General features: G+C 44.5%; 1 protein-coding gene across 12 annotated transcripts in view; it reads right to left on the reverse strand.

The window, feature by feature from the left end:
• The window catches only part of MSI2 (musashi RNA binding protein 2), a 568,927-nt gene extending 551,657 nt beyond the window's left edge, over positions 1-17,270 (reverse strand). For 11 of the 12 annotated variants that reach the window (XM_060259524.1, XM_060259515.1, XM_060259513.1 and 8 more), the window contains exons 1-5: positions 17,160-17,270; positions 16,925-16,965; positions 16,402-16,483; positions 15,719-15,803; positions 11,590-11,631 (exon numbers count right to left, since the gene is read on the reverse strand). In XM_060259524.1, coding sequence (XP_060115507.1) covers positions 11,590-11,631; positions 15,719-15,803; positions 16,402-16,483; positions 16,925-16,965; positions 17,160-17,221 — 312 coding nt within the window. In that variant the 5' untranslated portion in view covers positions 17,222-17,270. Of the gene's footprint in view, positions 1-11,589; positions 11,632-13,810; positions 13,864-15,718; positions 15,804-16,401; positions 16,484-16,924; positions 16,966-17,159 lie in introns of those variants that run through there. The other variant, XM_060259522.1, reaches the window with a different exon arrangement.
• Positions 17,271-21,342: the final 4,072 nt, after the last annotated feature.

A 21,342-nucleotide genomic window follows, 5' to 3' on the forward strand; every position in this document is an offset into this window, starting at 1 on the left:
TCAAAACCAAAGTTCCAAGACTGGGAAAGAATACCATACAGATGATTCACCTTTAAAATGATTCATAACATGGCCCACTGCAAAGGTGCAAAGCAAAGGCTGTCTAAGATCTGCCCATTCGCACAAGGACTTCCTATTCTTTTTGAACAAGAGCTTCCCAAAGTATCTGGCGGGGGCGGGGAACTAGATTACTAAGTTTCTCCTCCAGCTCTGTCCTGCTCCACACACACAGCCATCAAGAAAGCAAATTTTTGACTGCTAAAGATTTTAAACTGACGTACGCTTCAGTTTGTCTAACAGGCTGCCAACAGAAGCACCAGGGGGCAATTCACAAAACCAAATTTATATGTCAGGAATGTAAGTGGAGTGGATCTGAGCAGAGTTCAACACACAGCCAAGAGCCAGATAATTGCTTCATCACATGCCCAGTTTGCAACCCAACCCACATTTAATGCACCACAGAACTCAATTTTTGGCAACTTGATGGCAGAACAGAAAGAAATGAAGTGGAGACTGAAAGGATAGTGGGAGTCAGCCATGTTGCTCAAAACAGCTGTTCCCCTTCCCCACCCCCACTGCTCTGTGTCTATCTAGGGAAGAGGGCATGGCTTCGTGGTGGAGTGCCTGCTTTGCATGCAGAAGGCCCCAGGTTCAGTTCCTGCCACCTGCAGTTCAAAGGAACTCAAGGAGCAGATGTCAGTAAATGGCATTCTCTGCCCAGGAGCCAACGCAAGCCAACACCAAACAAGATGAACCAATAATTCTGTAGTATCCATATACATTTAGTTTCTTTCTATACTGTCTTTCTGCAAGAGAAAATCACAAACACTGTTAATATTTCAGAACCAGAATTCATTCACAAGTTCAAAGCAATGGAAATCCCCCTCCCAAAGCTGAACAGGGACACAAAATTCTGATCTCACTATGGATGCTAATTTTCCACCCCCAAACTTTCCCCCTCTAATCTAGCTGACTCCTTTCTTTGCAGCACCCCTCCCACCTTCTTACTGGGCTCTCCATTCCAACTTCTACCTGAGGAAGGGAGCTCTGGCTCTTAAAAGCTCATACCCTTAAAATCTTGTTGGTCTCTCAGGTGCTCCTGGACTCAAATATTATGGCTAGTACCAAACACACCTGAAACGCATTTCAAAAAAGCAACAATAATTCCAACATTCTGTAAGAGCAGCAGGGTGACCATATCTGAAAACAAAGAGCAGCAGCATTGGGGGGGGGGGGGGGGGAGGCAGGAGAATAATTATAACTGAAACAGAATAAAGCAGCCATTGCTAACAACCAGGAGGCAGTACAAACCTAACCCCATCACAAATTCAGATGCAAAGTATCATTTAGGAAAAATATGGTACCTGGGCCTGGAAAGCCAAACAAGGAAGGCAAAAGGCAAGCAGGTTGCAGAGCATCAGATAAGACACAGTTTCCAATTAAATGACATCACTTGTCGAGCTACTCTGAACTAGTCAACCTTTCATACTGTGCTGCCACTCAGGAGCATTGTGAGGATAAAATGGGGAGGAGGAAGATCACCTCTGCTGTCCTGAGCAACTTATGTAATAAAAAAATAAATCAAGAGAATAAACAAGCAAGACTAGATCAGGACATACACCCATAAGCATTATGGGGGCTTCACAACTCTGCCAAAATTGCTGGATTCAATTTTGCTTTGACTACTTGATTCGGGGGGGAGCATTCTACAGAAAACCTACACAACAGGTTCTGAATCATTTAGAATCAGAATCACAGTATCTTGTGTAGGTTATTGCCTGTTTCCAAGATGTTTTTACAGAAAGTAGAACAGGCCATGAATGTGGCTACCTGGTGTACAAGCAGCTAACTGGAAGACAGGCAAGCACCAATGACCAGGGCATGTCCATGACTGCTGTGAGCAAAACCTGGGTGCTCTCCTGGAGCACATCTGGATCCACACTCAAAAATGAATCCCTGATAGGCCATAACACCAGGCAACATGGAGCATGTGCGAAGTGCTTTTCCCAAGGCTACTAAACCAGCTAGAAGTTTCATGCTAATCTGCCCTGAACAGTTATCAAGAAAATGCAAAGGTCAGAAAACAAATGCAGATTAAGAAAGAAAACAAACCAGAGAGATACACAAATGTTGATTCCATTCCCCTTAGCAAAAGGCACAAGCTGTGTTGCACTATTTCCAACCACTTGCCTAAAAATAAGACCTGCATTTTCTCAGTAGTGATGATTCTCAGTATGCCACATGGGGGGGGAGGTGCAGAGAGCAACAGACGAAGCAGCCAGCTAAAAAAAGAATCTATTATCATTAACTGGGCTGTCACTGGCAGTGACAAATAAATGAATTTGATGGTTTCAGATCAGTCATTAGCAGACCTACCCCCAGGCTGATAACGGCTGAGTGCCTGGGTAGACGGCAAGGCTCAGATAGTTGGGAAGCGGATAGAAGCCAGGAAGGGCACTGCCTAAATGGCGGCCTTTCTGCTCTCTTCTGCCCTATGCCCAAGCAGCAAAAAGGCTAGTGTGTGTGGGAATGGCTCCTTAGGTCCCATCAGATGGAGCCTGGCATATAGACATGGGTAGGAGGGAATGGGAGAAGAAAAAACAAAAATGAGTAACCGGATATAAATCATCAGATGAGTAGCCAGATATAAACCAGATATAAATCATATCCCAACACAGTGCACCATGATGACAACACATACACACACACGGAATTCATCTTAATGCAAAAAGTGTCCTCTACCCACCCTCTCCCACAAACCAGCAGTGATACCGACAAAGCATGCACAACGTAATGTAAGGCAAGATTCTCTTTAAAGAGTTATACTTCAGGCCTCTCTGGTTAGCATTTTTTGCCCAGGTTAAACAGGGGTCATACTTTGAATGTAAGAAAAACTGAAGCGGCTAGCAACATTGAGACGTTGGCGCCCGAAACAAGAAACAGCCGAAGGGTTCGCCTTCTCCGGAGGAAGCTGCAACATGAGCTTTGACAATCCACACTACAGCAGCTGCTCGTTTCCCCAAGCTCAGGACTAAGTTCAGATAGGGACCAAGAAAAGGGGAAGCCCCACCAAAGCCTCTTTTGCTGTTCATATCAGGAGGAGGGGAAAAGAAGATGGGCAGACTTAAGAGCCCACTGCCTGGGGCTCAAGTTGGAGGGACAATAAAGGGGATATATGAAGCTTTCTTATACCAAGTTAGACCACTGCTCTGTTAAGGTCACTATCATCTCCTCTAACCGGCCATAGTTCTCCAAAGTCCTGAGCAGAGACAGATTTATCCCAACCCCTGTTCCCCAAGACCCCGTTACAGGGATATCAGGGACTGAACCTAAGTTTGTTTTTGTTATTTTGCTGTGAAGTTGCAACCAAGGCTATGGCGACTTCGCAGGGTTTTTAAAGCAAGAGACAGACAGAGGCAGCTGGCCATTGCCTGCCTCTGTGTGGCAATCCAGGACTTCCCTGGTGGTCCCCCATCCAAATACAAACCAGGGCCAACCCTGCTTAGCTTCAGAGACCTGACAAGATTGGGCCTATCCAAGCTCAGGGCAAGCTAGGACTTACCATCACACACACACAAGGAAGTACACACTTTTAACCTGCCGTTTCACTCAGCCCACCTGCTCAGCCCCCCCCCCCCCCCCACTGTGGCACAGATCAGGGAAGATATGCCCTCGGGCCTCCAGATCCTAGTCCAACACTAACCACTGAAGCACTCCAGCTCTCTTCCACTGAGCCACTGCTCCTGCCTTCAGAAGGGTCCTTAAGAACAAGAGCTATGTCAGGAGATGAACAGGAGGCTTCTGAGGGGCAAACTCAGGCCCCCAGCCACCCGTTCTCACACACACACACGGCATTCCTCAAGCAAGCCACCACAAGACCAGCCTACCAAGCGGGGGGCTCACAAAAAGCCGCAGTTTATAAAATTACCAGTTTCTTTTCTCTCATTCATCCAGTCAGAGTAAAGAAAGTGGATTATGAAGATAGCTACTGAAAAATTCCAACAGCAGTCATATTGATGGATGAGGCATGAAAGCCGATCTTGGTTTAAAGCACAGGCATGTGTGTGTGCACGCGCATGCACACACATACGGGAGGTCACAGACTTGTTCCTTCTCTGAAAGAGGCCCAAGATTCTGCAACCATTTGCGCGGAGGGAACACAAAGAAACACACACACACCAGCACCTTACAGAACTGGCACAGTGCACCCAGCTAGCAATATATTTCCTCTCTTGGCTCCAAAAAGGAGAAATACAAACACAACAGATTTGGTCTTTGTTCTTCCGTGTGTGTGTGTGTGTTAGCACCGGAGCTTATTCAAGATTTCCATTGTTAACCAGATTATTAAATGCTTCACTCCTGAAGAGAAACTTTAAGGAGTCGGTTGGTTTTTGTTTGTTTTCATCCTCCATGCTACAGCAGCTGCCTGTCCTAGCAGGTACTCCCCTCCCCTCATCAAAGCAAAACCTTGGGCAAGTTCTGCTCTGGTTTAGACCTCTGCTCTGACCTCATCTAGAGTATTCTTGTATTTAGTTTGGGGCACCACAATTTGAAAAGAATATAGACAAACTGGAAACAAAGGAGGGAAACAAAGATGGTGAGGGGTCTGGAGACAAGTCCTGCAAGGAAAGGTTGAAGGAGCTCAATATGTTTAGCCTGGAGAGATGACTGAGAGGTGATATGATAACCATCTTCAAGTACTTGAAGGGCTGTCATATAAAGGATGATGTGGAGTTGTTTTCTGTGGCCCCAGAAGGTTAGATCAGAGCCAACAGGCTGAAATTAAATCAAAAGAGTTTTTGACTAAATATTAGGAAGAATTTCCTGACAGTTATAGAGGTTCTTCAGTGGAAGAGGCTTCCTCAGGAGGTGGTGGGCTCTTCTTCATTGGAGGTTTTTACACAGAGGCTAGATGGCCATCTGACAGCAATGCTGATTCTGTGAACTTAGACAGTTCATGGGAAGGACAGCAGGAAGGGTTGCATCAGTGCTTAGATTTCATGGCCCTTTCTTAGATGCCCAGGGAAATTCTGATCGCCACTTTGGGGTCAGGAAGCAATTTTCTCAAGGCCAGTTTCGACGGGGATCCTGGAAGGTGTTTTGTTTTTTTTTCCTTTGCCATCTTCTGGGCATGGAGCAGAGGTCACTGAGGGTGTGGGAGGAAGTATTTGTGAAGTTCCTGCATTGTGCAGGGGGTTGGATTAGATGACCCTGAAGGTCCCCTCCTACTCCATGATTCCAAGTTAAACCCCTACAGCAAGATTCTTTAAACAAAGGCTGCTCGGCAGCTCTGCACAAAGAGTGTAGGATTACACATTTGCAACCTGCTGCAAACAAGCAAGCAATTGTTGAGATCCCAGATAGAAAGACAATTCACGAGGACCCCAACCTGCAGTTTCTTTCCTTCTGATCCCTTTGCTGCATCACAGAAGAATCTAACACAGCACAAACAGGTACAAGATGAGATGCTGCTGAAGTCACAAAAGACAAATGAAAGGCCAAGAAATAACAAGAGCCATAACTGATCAGAAAAATATAAATATCTGTTTCCGCACTCACTAAAAAAAAAATCTAGTCTAACATAATCAATCACCCCTAAAAGAATTGGAAGTCCAGGAATGGCTTCCCAGGATCAGCAGCACAACATAAAAAAGCAAATTCCACAGTTGTTCTTATAACAGCTCTTCTATAAGCCCAGTCATATTTGGCCAAATTCAAATCACCACCCCACCTCAGCATGCCAGAGACAAAGAGAGGAAGTGCCATCAGTAACCACTGCTTACCCTAGGGGTCTGGAGCCCCTGGTTATTCAGGGACTGCTGGGCAAGCGCACCTGAGCCTCTAATGAGCAACTTGGCTACTCAAGTATGACCACAGCCTGAAGCATTTTCTAGGGCTACAAACAACCAATCAACACAATTGCATGTGCAAATTTATTGGGGGACATAATCTGAGGACTAGCAACTTGTACGGACCAATTTACAAAACTGCATTATCAGGAAACAAATCAAACAGTGCCACTAGCTTGAGGTCTTTTTTTTGTTGAGAGAGAAAGGTTTCTATATTATGCATGGGAGAAACAGTAACAATGAATGCAACAGAGGCAGAAAAAGTGTGACAACTTCGCTCAGCACCACTTCAAAAAAGCCTTGATATTACAGCCAGATGTAGGTTTTGGGGTCTCCCAGAGGTCCCCCTCCAAGCATACCAACACCATCGGAACATATGCAGGAATGCACATTCCTAACAGGAGGAGAGGAACACAGCACTGATTAGCTGCTTTTCTTTTTTGCAGCGTGCAAGGCAGCTTATGAGATCATTGCAATACATGAAGGCATAATACAGATTACACAAAAAACATAACACCAACATTTTTAAATCACAGTTGGGACAGCTTTAATCAAAGGTCAAACGGTACTTTTCTCAAGGATAGGCCTCAAAAGACACCAGTCAGTCAGGGCTCCGAGAAGCACAACATTCAAGCTCTGCTCCCTTCCCTTCCCCAGGCTTCAGTCCCAGCAGAGTCCTCTGTGAGATTCCCCATGCCTAAAGGGAGCAGATGGACCAAGTGTTGGCCTGACGCTTGACTGAGGGCCACAAAAGATTGCTCAGGCCTCATCATCAGCCCTGGCAGACCAACCACCAAAAGAAAATATCACTCCGGAGTACTCCACTACTCTACATTTGTTACTCTTTTATTACAAATATGCAAAACCAGCCTGCATCCTTAACAGATCCCAGGAAGAAGGAGAGGACTTGAACAGTCTTGAAGGAGACAAGATAGGCTCTTTGCTCACATCCAACAAGAGACTGGATTTCACGCTATTTACTTTATAGTCTGCCTTTCTTGCCGAGTCTCAAGTTAGAAAACACTGCAATAAAAACTTGACCCTGGAGGTCCCTTTCAACTCTTATGATTCTATACAAGAACTGGATTGTAAAAATGAGAAGACAGTTCAGTTAAAGCCATGAAAATGCATTCTAATGGTGCAGTACAACACAATTTCTCCTTTTAGAAATACGCCATCTCAAACAACTCCATTTTTACACATTATGCAAAATGAGAGATGCACGGGAGCCTTTCTGACCTCCTATGGCAGGCTGCTCCCAAGGTGGGAGCCATAACAGAGAGTGCCCTGCTACAGGCAGCTGTCCATCTCACCCATTTGCAGGGTAGCATTTTCAGAAGGCCTTGCTCAGAAGAGTGCAGCTGTCACACTGGGGCATATCAAGAATATCTAGTTAAAGATGGTTGAATTTTTACAAGAAAAATAATTGGCACGCACCATGTGGCAGCTAGCTGGTTCAAAAGCCTTAAATGGGCAGCTGATCTTAAAAATACAAATTTTCACCTTTTTAAAAAAAACAGGCAGAAGAAATTATTGTAGTGGCACTAACATTAATTCCATTTTACCTTTCAAAGCTTCCCCCCCTTTGATATCCTTTTTGTTAAAAAAAACCCTCTTCCTTTCTACTGTAAAGCCCTTTCTAACAAATCACAAGCACTGCCAAATCACAACGGATTAATAGCAAAGGCTAACGCAAAAGGCAGGTGCAGAACAAACCTGGAGCTTTCCACCTGGAGACGCCACATGCTGAGCCTGGAAGCAGACATAGGCTTTAATATTTCCCTTGCACCTTTGAGACATTCACTAAGGGAAAAATAAAACCCTAAATAAGCAGGATTTTAGTTGTTTGCATGATCAGAAATCCTCATGTTACCCACAACTCTTAAAGACACAGTCTAAACCTTACAAAGCATTTTGACCAAGCTACTAAGAAGTCAGTATAAGCAAAAAAAAAAAAAAAAAGTACATATATTAAGAACACTGGGAAAGAAACCCTACTGCAGACTATCCTGAATGCTTGACAAAACACTGGAGACTAAAGGCAGGAGGGGGGAGTAGATATTTTATAAGCAAATAAACTATGGCAAATGCCTATCCCTAAGTCATAGTTTTTACTCCCAACAATTCCAATCAAGATATTAAACCACATGCTTTTATCATTGGGGGGGGGGGGCGCTGTTCCTTAATAAGCACTTAAAGTTCAGCTGGATCGTGCCCTTTATTTAAACTGGAACAGCCTCCAGACTTTTTCACAGAACTTGGACTGCCATTCTGGCAAATCCTATTCTAAAAACCAAAGCAGTGATACAAAAAAATCTGCTATGAGAACATGATCTGCCTCCCTCTTTCACTGTGGGCCAGAGAACTGTTGCCTGCTTACATCAATATACACCATGCAAGAATACACAATCTGCATGCTTGCATGTTTTCCAGTGCTTTCCATCTAACCTGGCAAATCCTCATGATATTAAATTATTTTGCCCCAATCTGTAGCCCTGAGCAATCTTGGACAACGCACTGCACAAGAACGGGGAACTCTGCAGCACCTTGAAATTACAAATCCATCGCTTCAGTGAGAATTGGAGCAAAAGCCCACAGGGGGAAGAAAGCATGCAGGACCTGGGACAAACAGTAAGGGAAGGAAGGACAACAACCTCAAACATTCTGGTGGCATTTTACATGAAAGTCAGCTGGGCCTATGGCCCAGGACTCAAAAAACAAACAGAAACAGTATGCCCTGGAAGTTTTTGTGCATCACTATTCATAACTGTAAATCGAACACATGTATATTTCTTTTTTAAAAACAAAGCACAGCCTTAAAGAGAGTTATATAAACGCCAGGCAATACCTGCTTTTGGGCAAGTAGCTTGACCATCGGCTGCATTCAGAAGACCTACCAAACCACGTGTTTGTTTAGTTCAAGAACAAGCCTCTGAAAAGTTGGGGCTTTCATCCTCCCTCCTATGCAGCGGTAAGATTAAAGACTTCTCAGTAAGCAACAAGTTGCAATTCGTCAGGATGCCCCAATCAAATGCATTCCTCAACTGTGGTTTGTTTCTTGTCTTCAAACTAGGATCCTAAATTACAATTTAATCCTCTTTTAGGTATCTGTATTTGTAGGCAAGAAACACAATCACAATTTGTAACGCATCCCAGCAAACCTTAAGTCTCCATACAGTGTGAGCCACAGGAGGTAGGAAGCATGCAAATCTAACGACTTAGAGGGCTCATATCTGGATCAAACAAACCCAGAATTGTTTGCCTGCATGAATGTAGGAACTATTTAAATCACTCTAATAGAGGTAGTAAAGCTGACAAAACAATTCCTTCTGAGGCCTTCTCCTCCTGTGAAGGAGAAGGCACCTGCCCTTCGGTACATTCATGTCGTAGGAACCCAGGACAGGCAGGGCCTTCTCACCTGTGGCACACCCTCCCAATGCAGATCTGGCAACCAACCTTACTGTAGAACACTGGTATAAACATGTCTGTTTGGCGTGACTTTTGAATTCTATCTATATCAATATATATTAGCCGATTTTGCCCAGTTTGATGTACTTGCTCAATCAAAATTAGAGTCCACAAGAACCTTAATTACAAAAAAAAAATTTGTGGGGTATAAGCTTTTGTAAGTCAACACTAATTTGTCTTACAAAAGCTTGTGCTCTGGAAAACTGCGTTGGTCTTTTCAAGGTGCTACTGAACTTAAGCTTTGTTCTACTACTACAGACCAACATGGCTACCAGTCAGAAATGTGCTCAGTCAAGAAACCCTGATATGGGACTCAACAGCAAGGCAACCTAGATGGGGGTTTTTTAGTGGTAACAGTTAAATACACTGGCAACCTTTGGCCACTAGCTTTTTATAAGCCACAAAAGGAAAAGCAATGTTGAATGTGAGTGATATTATCTAGGAGAATATTCATGTTGGGGGCAAGAAACTGGGTTGCTGCAACTTTGCAGTTCTCTTCTCAGCTGCTCCTACAACTGCATCTATTTAAACTGTAAAACATAACATCAGTGGGGTGGGGGTAGCTTTGTATGGCTGTTTTTTTAAAAAATTACATTTCTGTATTAATTTTCCACACAAACGATTCTCAATTATTTTTCTGTAGCGGCACATGTGGTGTTTCCATCTCTCCTCCGGGTGTACCTTTTAAATTTAACAACACGGAGCAACAACTGTTAAAAGTTCACATACAAAACACCAGCTTCAGGGGCGCACTGCTTCAGAACAGACCAAAGTCTCTCCAGATCCAGTGTGACGCCTATTTGCATCCGTGCCTGTGTCTCCACAGCTGCTGTACTTAACCAACAGGCAAAACAGAAAAACAAATGGGCAGAAAACTAGCCTTGCAAACCACGGTCATCAGAGGGTTTGTAGCCGAGATTCTCCAAATCCAAAAAGGAAAAAAAATGCTGTGAAAGAGAAGTCTGTAGAAACTTCGGTGTATACAGGGCTAGCTGGCTGGACTCTAGTAACAAGCTGTATCATTCTCCGCCTCTGCCCATAAATTCTAAGAAATTAAGACTGGGTGTGTTCACATATGGTCTTTTGAAAGCACAAAGTGCCACAACTGCTCCTGTACTCCAATTCATGCTAACCACTTCATTTCTATGCTGAGCGACGGTTCACAGCCCAATTAATTAGATCCATTTTCCTTTTGGTTTTTTTTCTCCCAACTGAACAAATCTCCAGGAAGATATCCCCATGCCTTCTTGCCGACCAAAGTCGCATGACCTCCTTCTTTCCACTCCCCAATGGAAAAAAAAAAAAGAGCAATGCTAGCCAAGTGCACAGAACCTACTAGTTCCAATGATGGGAACACTCTAGGGGATGTGCCATTAGTGCTAGATGTTCCAGTACTAGTTTAGAAGAACGACTGCAGCTTGCATTTTAGCAAGGGGGAGAGGGAACCCAACGTACCCAGCTGCACAGACTGAAAGCATTTCCTCCACTTCAAAGCAGACAGCAGCAGTACCGTGCTAACACCTACAGCCAGCTCCAAAAGCTGGCCTTCCAGCAGCCATGGTGCCAGATCTGTTGGTAGCGGTCATACAAAAGCTCCTTTGAACATGACTGACATGTCTTTGCAAGAAACCCAATGCATTAAAACAGGGCAGCCCTAAAAAAAGAACAGGTCACTTATCCAATCATACTTAAGGCTCTTTGTTTCAGTGCTTCTTTCCCAGGCATTCCCAAGCTCTCGGAAGAATTCAGACCTTCCAAACAGCAGCCAGAGGCTCAACCGCTCCAATGCTCATCAACAGAACTAACCCTTCTTAGACAAGTTATGCACAAGATGGACAGAAGGGAGGGAGAGCAACTCCACACACAGACCAGTCAAGAAGCAAGAGAATCACCCCAATCCATGTTCACTGGAAAGTTCAGTCTCAAACAGACAAATAAGAACTCCTTAGTTCTGACAGCTCTTCAACACAGTAATATATGGTTTTTAAGTTGGGGGGGGGGAGGGAGCCTGAAGGCTTCTTCAGCCAAACACAATGACCAAAGAGTCCACCAGGAGATGGTTAGAATGTAGACTGGCATTAGTTCATACAAAGCAGAGTTCTTCTGTGATCCTGAAGGGACTTTAAGGCGTCAAGTGGTAAAAATAAAAACACCTTCCAGTACAAATTCCTCTCCACCCCCCCTCCATCCTCCTTTCGAAATGTGAACTGCTCAGCAACAAAGAGAACACATCTGTGCACCTAAAATCCTATTACTGATTCTTCCTTCTTACCTTAGGTTGAGCTCGTCGGGGAAATGCAACTTTAGGATCAATCTGCAAAGGGGGAAAAAAGGAAAGTCACATAATTTGCATGTTTTCTTTGGAATGGCAAAAAAGGAAAAATATACACTGAATGATTAATCCCTCATTTCTCAAGTAGGGAGCACCTTTTTGAGAGCAACTGATTGGCATCAAGGCTAAAGGAGGGAAGAATCAAGAAAGTGAACCCGCACATCATGAAAGCTATTTAAACTTGATTCTTTGGAATGTATAGCCCGGAGTTCTCCATAGCCAAATCTCACCACCAAATTCTGGTTGTCAGGCCTGGACATATGTTTGGTAATGTTTAGAAAGAAATTTTCAATTTTCAAACACCATCTTTTGGACATCAGTATTTTTTTTTATTTGCTTTTGTTTTTATTTGGAGGGAGTGTTGATGTTTCCTGCTTTAGATTAAAAATAGTATTTGTCAGTTCTTAAGTGAACATCCAGCTAAACAACCCACAAGAAATGCACTTTTACAACTGCATTCCTGATTTAGCTTGTGGGTGACTGTCATTTAAAAACACAGGTTCTGAACATAGAAGAAGCATTATCTTGGATGACTGATGCTAACCTTTTGTGAGAATGAACCAACTGAACAGGCAGGTCTTACTGTGTTTTTTTTAAAAACCCTCTCTAATCTGATGCTATGTTATGGAGGGGTGGGAGCTATCAAGTGAACAAACTCTAACCCAAACCATGGAACTTCTAATATTACCGATAATAGACTAGCAGCTTCAGAGCTAAAACTGCAGGTTTACAGCAGCCGTTTACACAAAAATGTAGATCTGCCATTTAGCAAATTAAAGAAAAAGATAATAAAATACCTTCTAATACCTGTGATTCTAAATTTACTCATTTAAATGCAAGTTACACATTAACCTTAGCTACCCAATAAATATGTATGGGACCAAAGAAATGAAAGTCTCACTACTACCACCTGGACATCACCTGAAATATTTAGGAATTGCCTTGTGTAAACAAATCCTACACCCACCTGAAATATCTTTCTAAATTTATGAGCAGCAATTTTTGTTGTTGTTATTTTAAGATGAAACGAAGCAGTAGAAGACACACATATTACCACAGGGGCTTATAAATTGTTTCCAAAAGAATTTATTGTAGTGATTCTGAGCATGTCACTGAGAAGAGTACAAGTGTGCTTCCAAGCCGTGGGGTGGGAGGCCTTTTTCTAAGGCTTAAAGATGATGATTTTAGAAGTAATGTTTGCAAGTCATTATTGTCCACTGCTCATTAGATGGGGGTCACAATGGTGAAGCCTACCTTCTATTTGCATGCCAGGGCTGAATCTTTTAACTTTCAATGGTTAAGAAAATCTGCATTTGTTGCCTCCACAATAGAGAATGTTTGCAAGCTGTTCTTTGTTCAACAGCTGGCCTTTCTCAGGTACATGCCATTGCACCCTTCCCCACATGAGAGCAAACATTTTAAAAACCCATCTATCTGAGAAATGAGTGATTACATGCCACTGTATAATTCACAAAGCAGAGAAAGAGAGAGAACTCATAAATACTTCATCTACAAAGCCAACCCTTCCATAGAGATTAACATTATCTACATATGTATTCAGCACTGGCTAGGTTCTTGTCTACCAGAGAAATACAACAGGTGTAGATTTCCCATCGAGTTGCCCAAAGAATTTAGGGGGAGGGATAAAGAGTTGAGGACAGACATGCAATTGTTCCATGAACTCCCAAAAAAGTTTAAACTGTTGCTTTTTAAAAGCAGAAAACCAAAAGCCAGTGGAGGAAAGAACGCTGTCCAGTGAACCTGAACCAAATTCCCACAATGTTGTTTTTGTGATTTTCCATTGGCAGAGAGTTTGGTAAGCCTTCCAGTTCTAAAGCATGATACACAATACAAGATGTCCGAAACTCAACAAAAATGGGTGCTCTTTGCATGGGAAGGGCTTAAACTTTCTCCAAACCAAAAGCAACGCTTTCAAGCCTATGGCATTCTTCAGCCTTACTTGTGGTCAACATGACAAATCCATACCTGTTGCACATCCCTGTCAGCTATTGAAGATAAAAAAGAAAAAGAAAAACAGCCAATAGAAAAATAAAGTCTACTAAAAAAAATTAGTTAGTTAGATACAATGCTACTTACTGTATCTACAAGTCCTCTAGGAAATGACTATAATAGTACTATTTCTGATATGAATGGCCATTACCTAGACCAAGCTTTTAACGCAACGCCTTCCATGTCAAAACCCAACCGAGCTGCTTCCTGTGCTGAACGTTGAAACAGAGTCAAACGCTAGGCAATGCTGAATGACAAGAAACTATCAGAGGTCTACAAGTCAGCAGCTAATAGGCAAGAACTTGTCTGAGCTTTATATTCTGGAACAAAAGCGGTTCAGCAACAACAAAAAAGAGGGGCCCATGCACCGAAACCCTCTAGCTGAGAGTGCGCTACATCATAATCAAACAGAGGTCATCTTCTCTCGCTTGATGACATCATAAATCAAAACAATGCAGGCGTCCTCGGCCCATTTCCTAGCACTCTCCTCCTCACCCCATGAGAAAGTTACTATGGGAACAAAGCTTAAGTATACACAGCAGTATGCTCATCCCTTGTGACCCTCTTCTTTCTCTCCCTTTGCTGGTTTTCCCACTATCAGGTTGGTGTTTTTTAATTGCAACCCCCCCCCCAAGAGGGGGGGCGCCGATTTGCCTTCTTCTTGCTTCTCTATTGTATGCCCTGCATGCTAATGACACTGAATATACATATATAATTAACAGATGAGGATTCAGTCTCATTAGGTGGGTAAGAGTGTGACCAAAACAGTTAACTCCTTTCCCAGAACTTTGGTGAAATTTTTCATACAGCAAGACAGATTTCTTTCTTGAGTTTTTACTTAAGCATATTGCTAAGATAGAAAAATATACAGCCTCTCACTCACTCTTCACAGCACCACAAAAATCATATGAACTCCTCATCTCCTCTTGCCACTCCTCAACCCCACCAAATCAAATCATAAAGACATCTTCATGCACAGGGTATATGCTCAGACCAAGTCAAGTAGAATTTGTCCCCTAAGTTAAAACAACTCCAAAGGGGAAAAAAATCCACCTGTTTTGTGATAGGCAGTGGGAGAAAAATGAAAATGCCAGATCGGTTTCTGACCGGTCGCTTTTGAAACATCATTACAAGGCAGAACTTAGTAGCATTAAAACCATACTCCCTTTAACTCATGTTAGAATGAAAAAACACACATTTTTACAAACTGGAATATAAAAGGTTTTTTTTAAAAAAAATCTTTTAAAATAGCTGGTTTTATGCATTTCATTAAGTACACGGGCAGTTCCATCAGATTCCTGTCCTCTAAAAGCTGTGCCCCCACCTGTCACAGAACCACCCCTGTCCTCAATGTCCTTTTAAATTTGCTCAAAGCTTATTAATGAAAAGAAATCTTTTTAGCATCTTGGGGAAATGTCTTATATTTTAGGATCTGATGAAGCTCTGGAAGGGTGGCAACTGATGCACTCCCTCCCTTCCCAAGCAAGAACAAACTCTCAAAGTGCTTCAAGCAAAGGGCAACAACTTCTGAAAACAGTCAACAAGAAAGACAAACCACTACCCACTGGACGTACCCCTGCCCTTCTGTTTCAGAGATCTCTCTAGATCCAACTCACAAAATTTCTTAAAATAAACTTACTGCTTTCTGTTGCTTACTGATATCCCCCCACACACACACCCCTTCTGAAACTGTGCACGTTACCATTCTGCAAATTAATTGCTTAAGCTGGAACTGGGAGGATGAAAAGGGCACCATGATTTGGGGCATGTCCTCCAGGTGATCTGGCGAGTTAATAAACATTTTACCAAATTTTTTAAAAGTTACATAAAGCCCAAATGAGACTCCAGGCTCTGCAACAGCCTGGGTTTTCTTCAACAAAGTTAAGGAATTAATTTTTAAAAGCCAGCTGCCTTGTGCTTTGAGCAAACTCAACCAAAGAAAAGGGACACTGTCTCTTTAAATAAGCCTGTCATAGTCATAACATTGCAGGAAATAAAGGAGACATTAAAGCACAGAGCGAGAGCGAAAACATCAATGCCACCACGTCATGTAACATACCGTCTTGGAATCTAATTCATGATGAGGTTGAGCTAATACTTTATCTACACTTGCCGGATCTGCAAATGTAACAAAACCAAAGCCTCTGAAAAAGAAAGAGAGAGACAAAAGCCAGTGGGAAAAGGAACAGCAAGAACTAGACACTGGAGTAAAAAATGGACAGAAATACAAGATAAAACAGTTTCACTCTCAATTATGATTCTCTCCCTCTTTAACCTGCCATGTCTATCCCACTTAATAATCTAAGATTCCAGAAGATAAAAAGGCAGACTCAACATCTAATTTTTCTAGCCTTCTCTTGTACCCTACCCTGTCCAAAATACATCCACATTTTCACTTTCCTTTCATCCTGCTTTTATTATTAGTTAAGAACTGGTGAGATATTACCATCATTGGTTAAGAAAGCCAAAGGTATTTCAAAACAATGAGAATAAGTTTCTGCAAAAGGTACTCTAGCATTTAATGGTCCCACCCCCCCCACCCCCAAAAAGAATTCTAGCCATAAATAAGATGCTGAACTTCAACCACAAACAGTTCTGAACTTATTCTGAAAAAGGATTTCCACTCCCAGCAACTCTTATTTTATTTGTTGACACTTGGTCTATACAAAATAAAACAGTCACACTTTCAGACCACACACACATTAAGGAAAACTTTGATTTAAGATAAGTGGGACACTTTACCTGGAACGTTTTGTAGTTGGGTCTCGCATCACCATACATTCTCTAATGTCTCCGAATTTGCTAAAATAGTCTCTAAGGTTATCTGTGGGCAGAGAGAAGAGAAGAGAAAGAACATGAAAGAAGATGGGGGAGCGAGAAAGGGTTTTAAAAAAAGATAAAGAGAGGAAACCGAGCAGCAAAATTTCAGTCCCTTCAAAAATACAAAAGGACGGTTTAATTTGCTTTGAAAGAAGCCGAGGAAGAAGAGAGCGACGGCGAGACGCCTCTTTGCCCCCCCCCCCCCCCCCGCAAGTGTGCGCAGGCAAATGTAAGGTCGAATAGAGGACTCGAGGAGGCAAAGCTCTGCTGCTGGGAGCAAATGCAGGCTCTCGTGGGGTAACCTTGTGCCGGAGCGGCCGGCCTGGCTCGGTGTGTGTCTGAAGGCGCGGGTGGCGGCGGGGAGGGCGAGCTGGCCCGGGGAACAACAAAGAGGCCGCCGCCGGCCGGGGGTGAGTGGAGAGGGCGCCCCCCGCCCGCCCCTTACCTGGCGAGGTCTGCCAGCTCAGGCCGCCGATGAACATTTTGCTGGGAGAAGAAAAGAGAAGAGAGTTAAGCACAGATGTCAGATCGGCCATTTTGACGGGGAACTTGCAAAAGCTCAAAGGAAGCGAGCGGGGGGGGGAGGGGGCGGCTCCAGGCCCCCCAGGCCAGCGGCTCGGCCGAGGCAGAGGCCGCCCCCGGGGCTCTCGCGCGCCCTGCCCTGCCCTGGCGGGGCTCACCCGGGGTCGTGCTGCGAGTCGTTGGGGCTGCCGGAGATGGCCTGGCTGCCGTCCGCCTCCATGGCTGCGCACAAGGGGGAGAGGCAGGCTGGCCAGCCGCGAGGGGAAGCCCCCCGGCCCAAGCCCCCCGCCCGCCCGCCCGCCCCTCGCGCTCTGCCTGCGCCCCGCGACCCTGCCGGCTGCCGCTGCCGGACGAGCAGGAGGCGGACGAGGGCGGCGAGCGACAAGCCGGGGACGCGGCCAGCGCCTGCCTGCCCTCCACACGTGGGCTCGGCGCGGCGCGGCTCGGCTCAGCTCAGCTCAGCGCCGCTCGGCTCCTTCCTGCCTGCCTCCTGCGCGCCCTCCCCCTCGCCCTCGCCCAGCCATCCTCCCGCCGCCGCCGCCGCCGCCAGCCAGCAGCCAGCCGCCCGCCCCGCCCCGCCCACCGCCCCGCCCACCCCAGGACGCGCACGGGGCGGGCACCTCGGACGCACCGGCGCCCACGTCACCCGCCCGGGAGGGAGGGGAAAGGCGCTCCAGACGGGAGCTGAGTTCCAATCCTCGCCCGGCGGCCAGGAAAGCTCCTCCCAGCCACCTTGGGCCGCTCACTCTCTCTCGGCCCAAGCTACCTCGCGGGGATGTTGTTGTTAAAGCAGGAAGCCGCTTCCAGTCCCTCCACTGGAGAGGAAAGCAAGGGACAAATATCTAAATCAAGAAACAAAGGACATTTTCAACTGCCTGTGTCTGCAGTGTGTGTGGAAAAGGAAAGGAAAGGAAAGGTCCCCTGTGCAAACACCCATCGTTTCCGACTCTGGGGTGATGTTGCTTTCACAACGTTTTCATGGCAGACTTTTTACGGGGTGGTTTGCCATTGCCTTCCCCAGTCATCTACACTTTCCCCCAGCAAGCTGGGGACTCATTTTACCGACCTCAGAAGGATGGAAGGCTGAATCAACCTCGAGCCGGCTACCTGAAAACCCAGCTACTGCTGGGGATTGAACGCAGGTCATGAGCAGAGTTTAGGACTGCAGTACTGCAGCTTTAATACCCTGCGCCATGGGGCTCTTAGCTGTGTGTGTGGGTGACAGTAATACCAGATGCCCTTAACGAGCGCTTTGGACTTGGGATAATTTCATTTATTTACTTCCGTCTTCCCCCCACCCTGCCTGGACCAGCTGGTTTAATATGCTTGACATTCAGCTGTCTCTCTCCTCCACCTCACTGGACTTCTGCCGTTTAATAATAAAAACTAGAACGTTCAGTGTCAAAGCCCTGGGCCAAATGGACACAATCATTCTGACAACAACCCTGTAAGGTAGCATTACCATCCTCCTACTGCAGATGGAAGCCAAAAACAAATGTTTGTCCAAGGGTGGGGTTTATCTGAACCAACCAAACAACATCAATCACAGTTCATCTTCTCAGACATTCTGCCATGCCTGCATATTTAAGAGGGGAGAGGGAAATGCACTCTGCACCTGCACAAGAGTACTCTCATCTAACCCTTCCATTCATATATTCCAGGGATGGTCGCTGGCATTGAAAACGAGATTGTTAAGATTCAGCGCCTCCCTGGCACATTCTAATGCCAGAAGCTTAACAACAACAATCATTGTATCTGAGATGGATTTTAATTGTTGGAAGCTGCCTTGGGAACCAAATCTTGGCTGAAAAGCACAGCAGAGATGTAACAAGCAAGCAAAAAAAACCCCAAAAAAACCCTGCAAGCCTTTTTGCTACCCAGCACACAACTCTCATTTATTATTATTATTAACAAATAAGCAATCAGGATAAATATTGTCAGGATTTTAAGATTCTGATGATTTAGACTACAAAACCTTGTGCCCACAAACACATCTATTTAATCTTTTAAAATGCCAATCCTATCCATGCTTACCCAGAAGAAAGCCCCACTGCGCTTGATGGGGCTTACATACTGGGAAGCTTGCTTAGGTTAGCACTCTAAGAACTGCACAACTTGCAGAAACCCAAGAGTTAGACATATTTGCAGCCAGGGCTGTTAGGCAGATGGGCGGGGGGAGGTGTTTGCTGTTAATTGTTAGTTATATGTCAGTGCCATGTGAATATCATTTTGTTCATGGAACACACTTTTGTGATTCTCCCCCACTGCCCCCACCCACCTCCACCCAAAAACTGCTGCTTCCTGGAGGTTAGGGGGCCCTGCATCATGGAGCATTCCAGCTGAAGAGAAGAATAGTGGGAATCCAGAATCCCCCCCCCCCACCCGCACCTCAACTGTTTGAGCAGAAATGCCTCTTTGCTTTTTGTTCTCCAAGGTGTCAATGTTAGGGTCTTACGCTACAACAAACTAGCTTGGTTGCTCTTATGGAACACCAACAGTGGTTTTCAGGGGTATGGGTTGAAGAGAACAAGGCACACAACTGCCACCATCACACCATCACACCATCACAACTGCCCTTCCACTATAGAATGTGCTTTCTGTTTCTTCTCCCCAGTTTCTCCTTCCCCTCCCCCCATTTAAAAAAGTATTAAGACCACCAAGGCAAATCATTAGATTATTAACTTACAGAGGTGGGAGAAGACTGCTGAAGAAGATCACAGAGGAGCTGAACAAATTCTTTGCATCTGTTTTCCATCTGGACACTGGACAGATACCTGTCTCTGAACCGGATTTTTCAGTGGCAATGAGAGACAAACTGACTCCAGTAGTGGCATACAAAGAAGAAATTCTAGGACTGGAAAAAAACAACATAAAATTACTTGTAACTGGAATATGTAGTTTGTTACTTGCATTAACATCCATACCAGAGGACTGAAAAACAGACAAATATCATACTGATTATTGTAAAGGGGATCTAGGGCAGGTGGGTTAGGCCATCCTGAGTACATTGGTGGAGAATATTATTAAATACAGACACTCACAGAAGAATAAGCCTAAAGAGATGTCAGCATGGCCAAGATCTGCCTTACCAACCTAAGAATTCTTCAAGGGTGTCAACAAACATCTATGAAGATAGATACAGGTGGGCAGCCTGTTGGTCTGAAGCAGTAGAACAGATTTTGAGTCCAGTGGTACCTTTCAGACCACCCAAAAGTTATTCAAGGCATGAGCTTTTATGTGCACACACGTATCAGTATCTGAAGAAGTGTGCATACACACACAAAAGCTCATACTTAAATAAATTTTTGGTGGTCTTAAAAGGGCCACTGGACTCAAAATATGTTGAACAAACATCTAGACTATGCAACACCTTCCCTGCAGCCTACCATATGTTATAGAAAGTGGGTGGGTCAGGTGGCCTTTAGTGGTTGGCTCCCCATCCTATGGCAATGGTAGCCATTTTGTGGTTGCACCCACAACTCTCAGAATTCCAAAGGTGCCCTGCAGGCTCAAAAGCTGGAGACCTGATCTAGACAGGTGATCCAGTAGACATTTTTGGACTTCCAAAGAACATAAGACAAGGTGCTTTGCCAAAGGCTTCCATGTAACCTTAACAGTTTAATGGGCTTATACAGGGGTCATTTTGTAGAAAAAGAGGTGCCAGACCTCATTAGCACAACTCATCTGCATAACACATTTGCATATGTCAAACACTCCTGACATCACTGGAAGGTGTACTAAATTATATCAGCTCAGCATCTACCTTAAAATGCTTATAGAATTATAATTGTCATAATCAGGGGGTTTTTTTGTAGAAAAAGCCCAGCAGGAACTCATTTGCATATTAAGCCACACACCCCTGACATCACCATGGTTTCACACAGGGCTTTTTTGTAGAAAAAGCCTAGCAGGAACTCATTTGCATATTAAACCACACACCCCTGACACCAAGTTAGCCACGTTCCAGCTCAAAAAAAGCCCTGGTCATAATAAAACCTTACTCCCATCATACTTTTAAAATTACTTTCTCCTATGTGGCCACAGTGGCAGGATAACGATTTCCATCTGTCTGCTTTATATGTTTTGGTTATTTTCCCATTTTTTGTGGGGGGGAAATATTAAAAAGTTGTCAAATCTTAGAGTGCAGCAAACTTCTCACGGGGGGGGGGGGGTTGAACAATGGAGCCCAGAAGCAAGTTATTGGGGGGGGGGGGGGGGATAAGAAAGAAAGAGCACAATAAAATTTTGAGGTTCTGGAGCTGTGAGCTCCTGCCCAAAATGAGGCCTATACAAGTTGGTGGTGGAGCCACATCTAGAGTACTGCATACAGTTCTGGTTGCT

This window comes from Heteronotia binoei, chromosome 18 (genome assembly GCF_032191835.1).
Source record: "Heteronotia binoei isolate CCM8104 ecotype False Entrance Well chromosome 18, APGP_CSIRO_Hbin_v1, whole genome shotgun sequence".
Taxonomy (NCBI): Eukaryota; Metazoa; Chordata; class Lepidosauria; order Squamata; family Gekkonidae; genus Heteronotia; species Heteronotia binoei.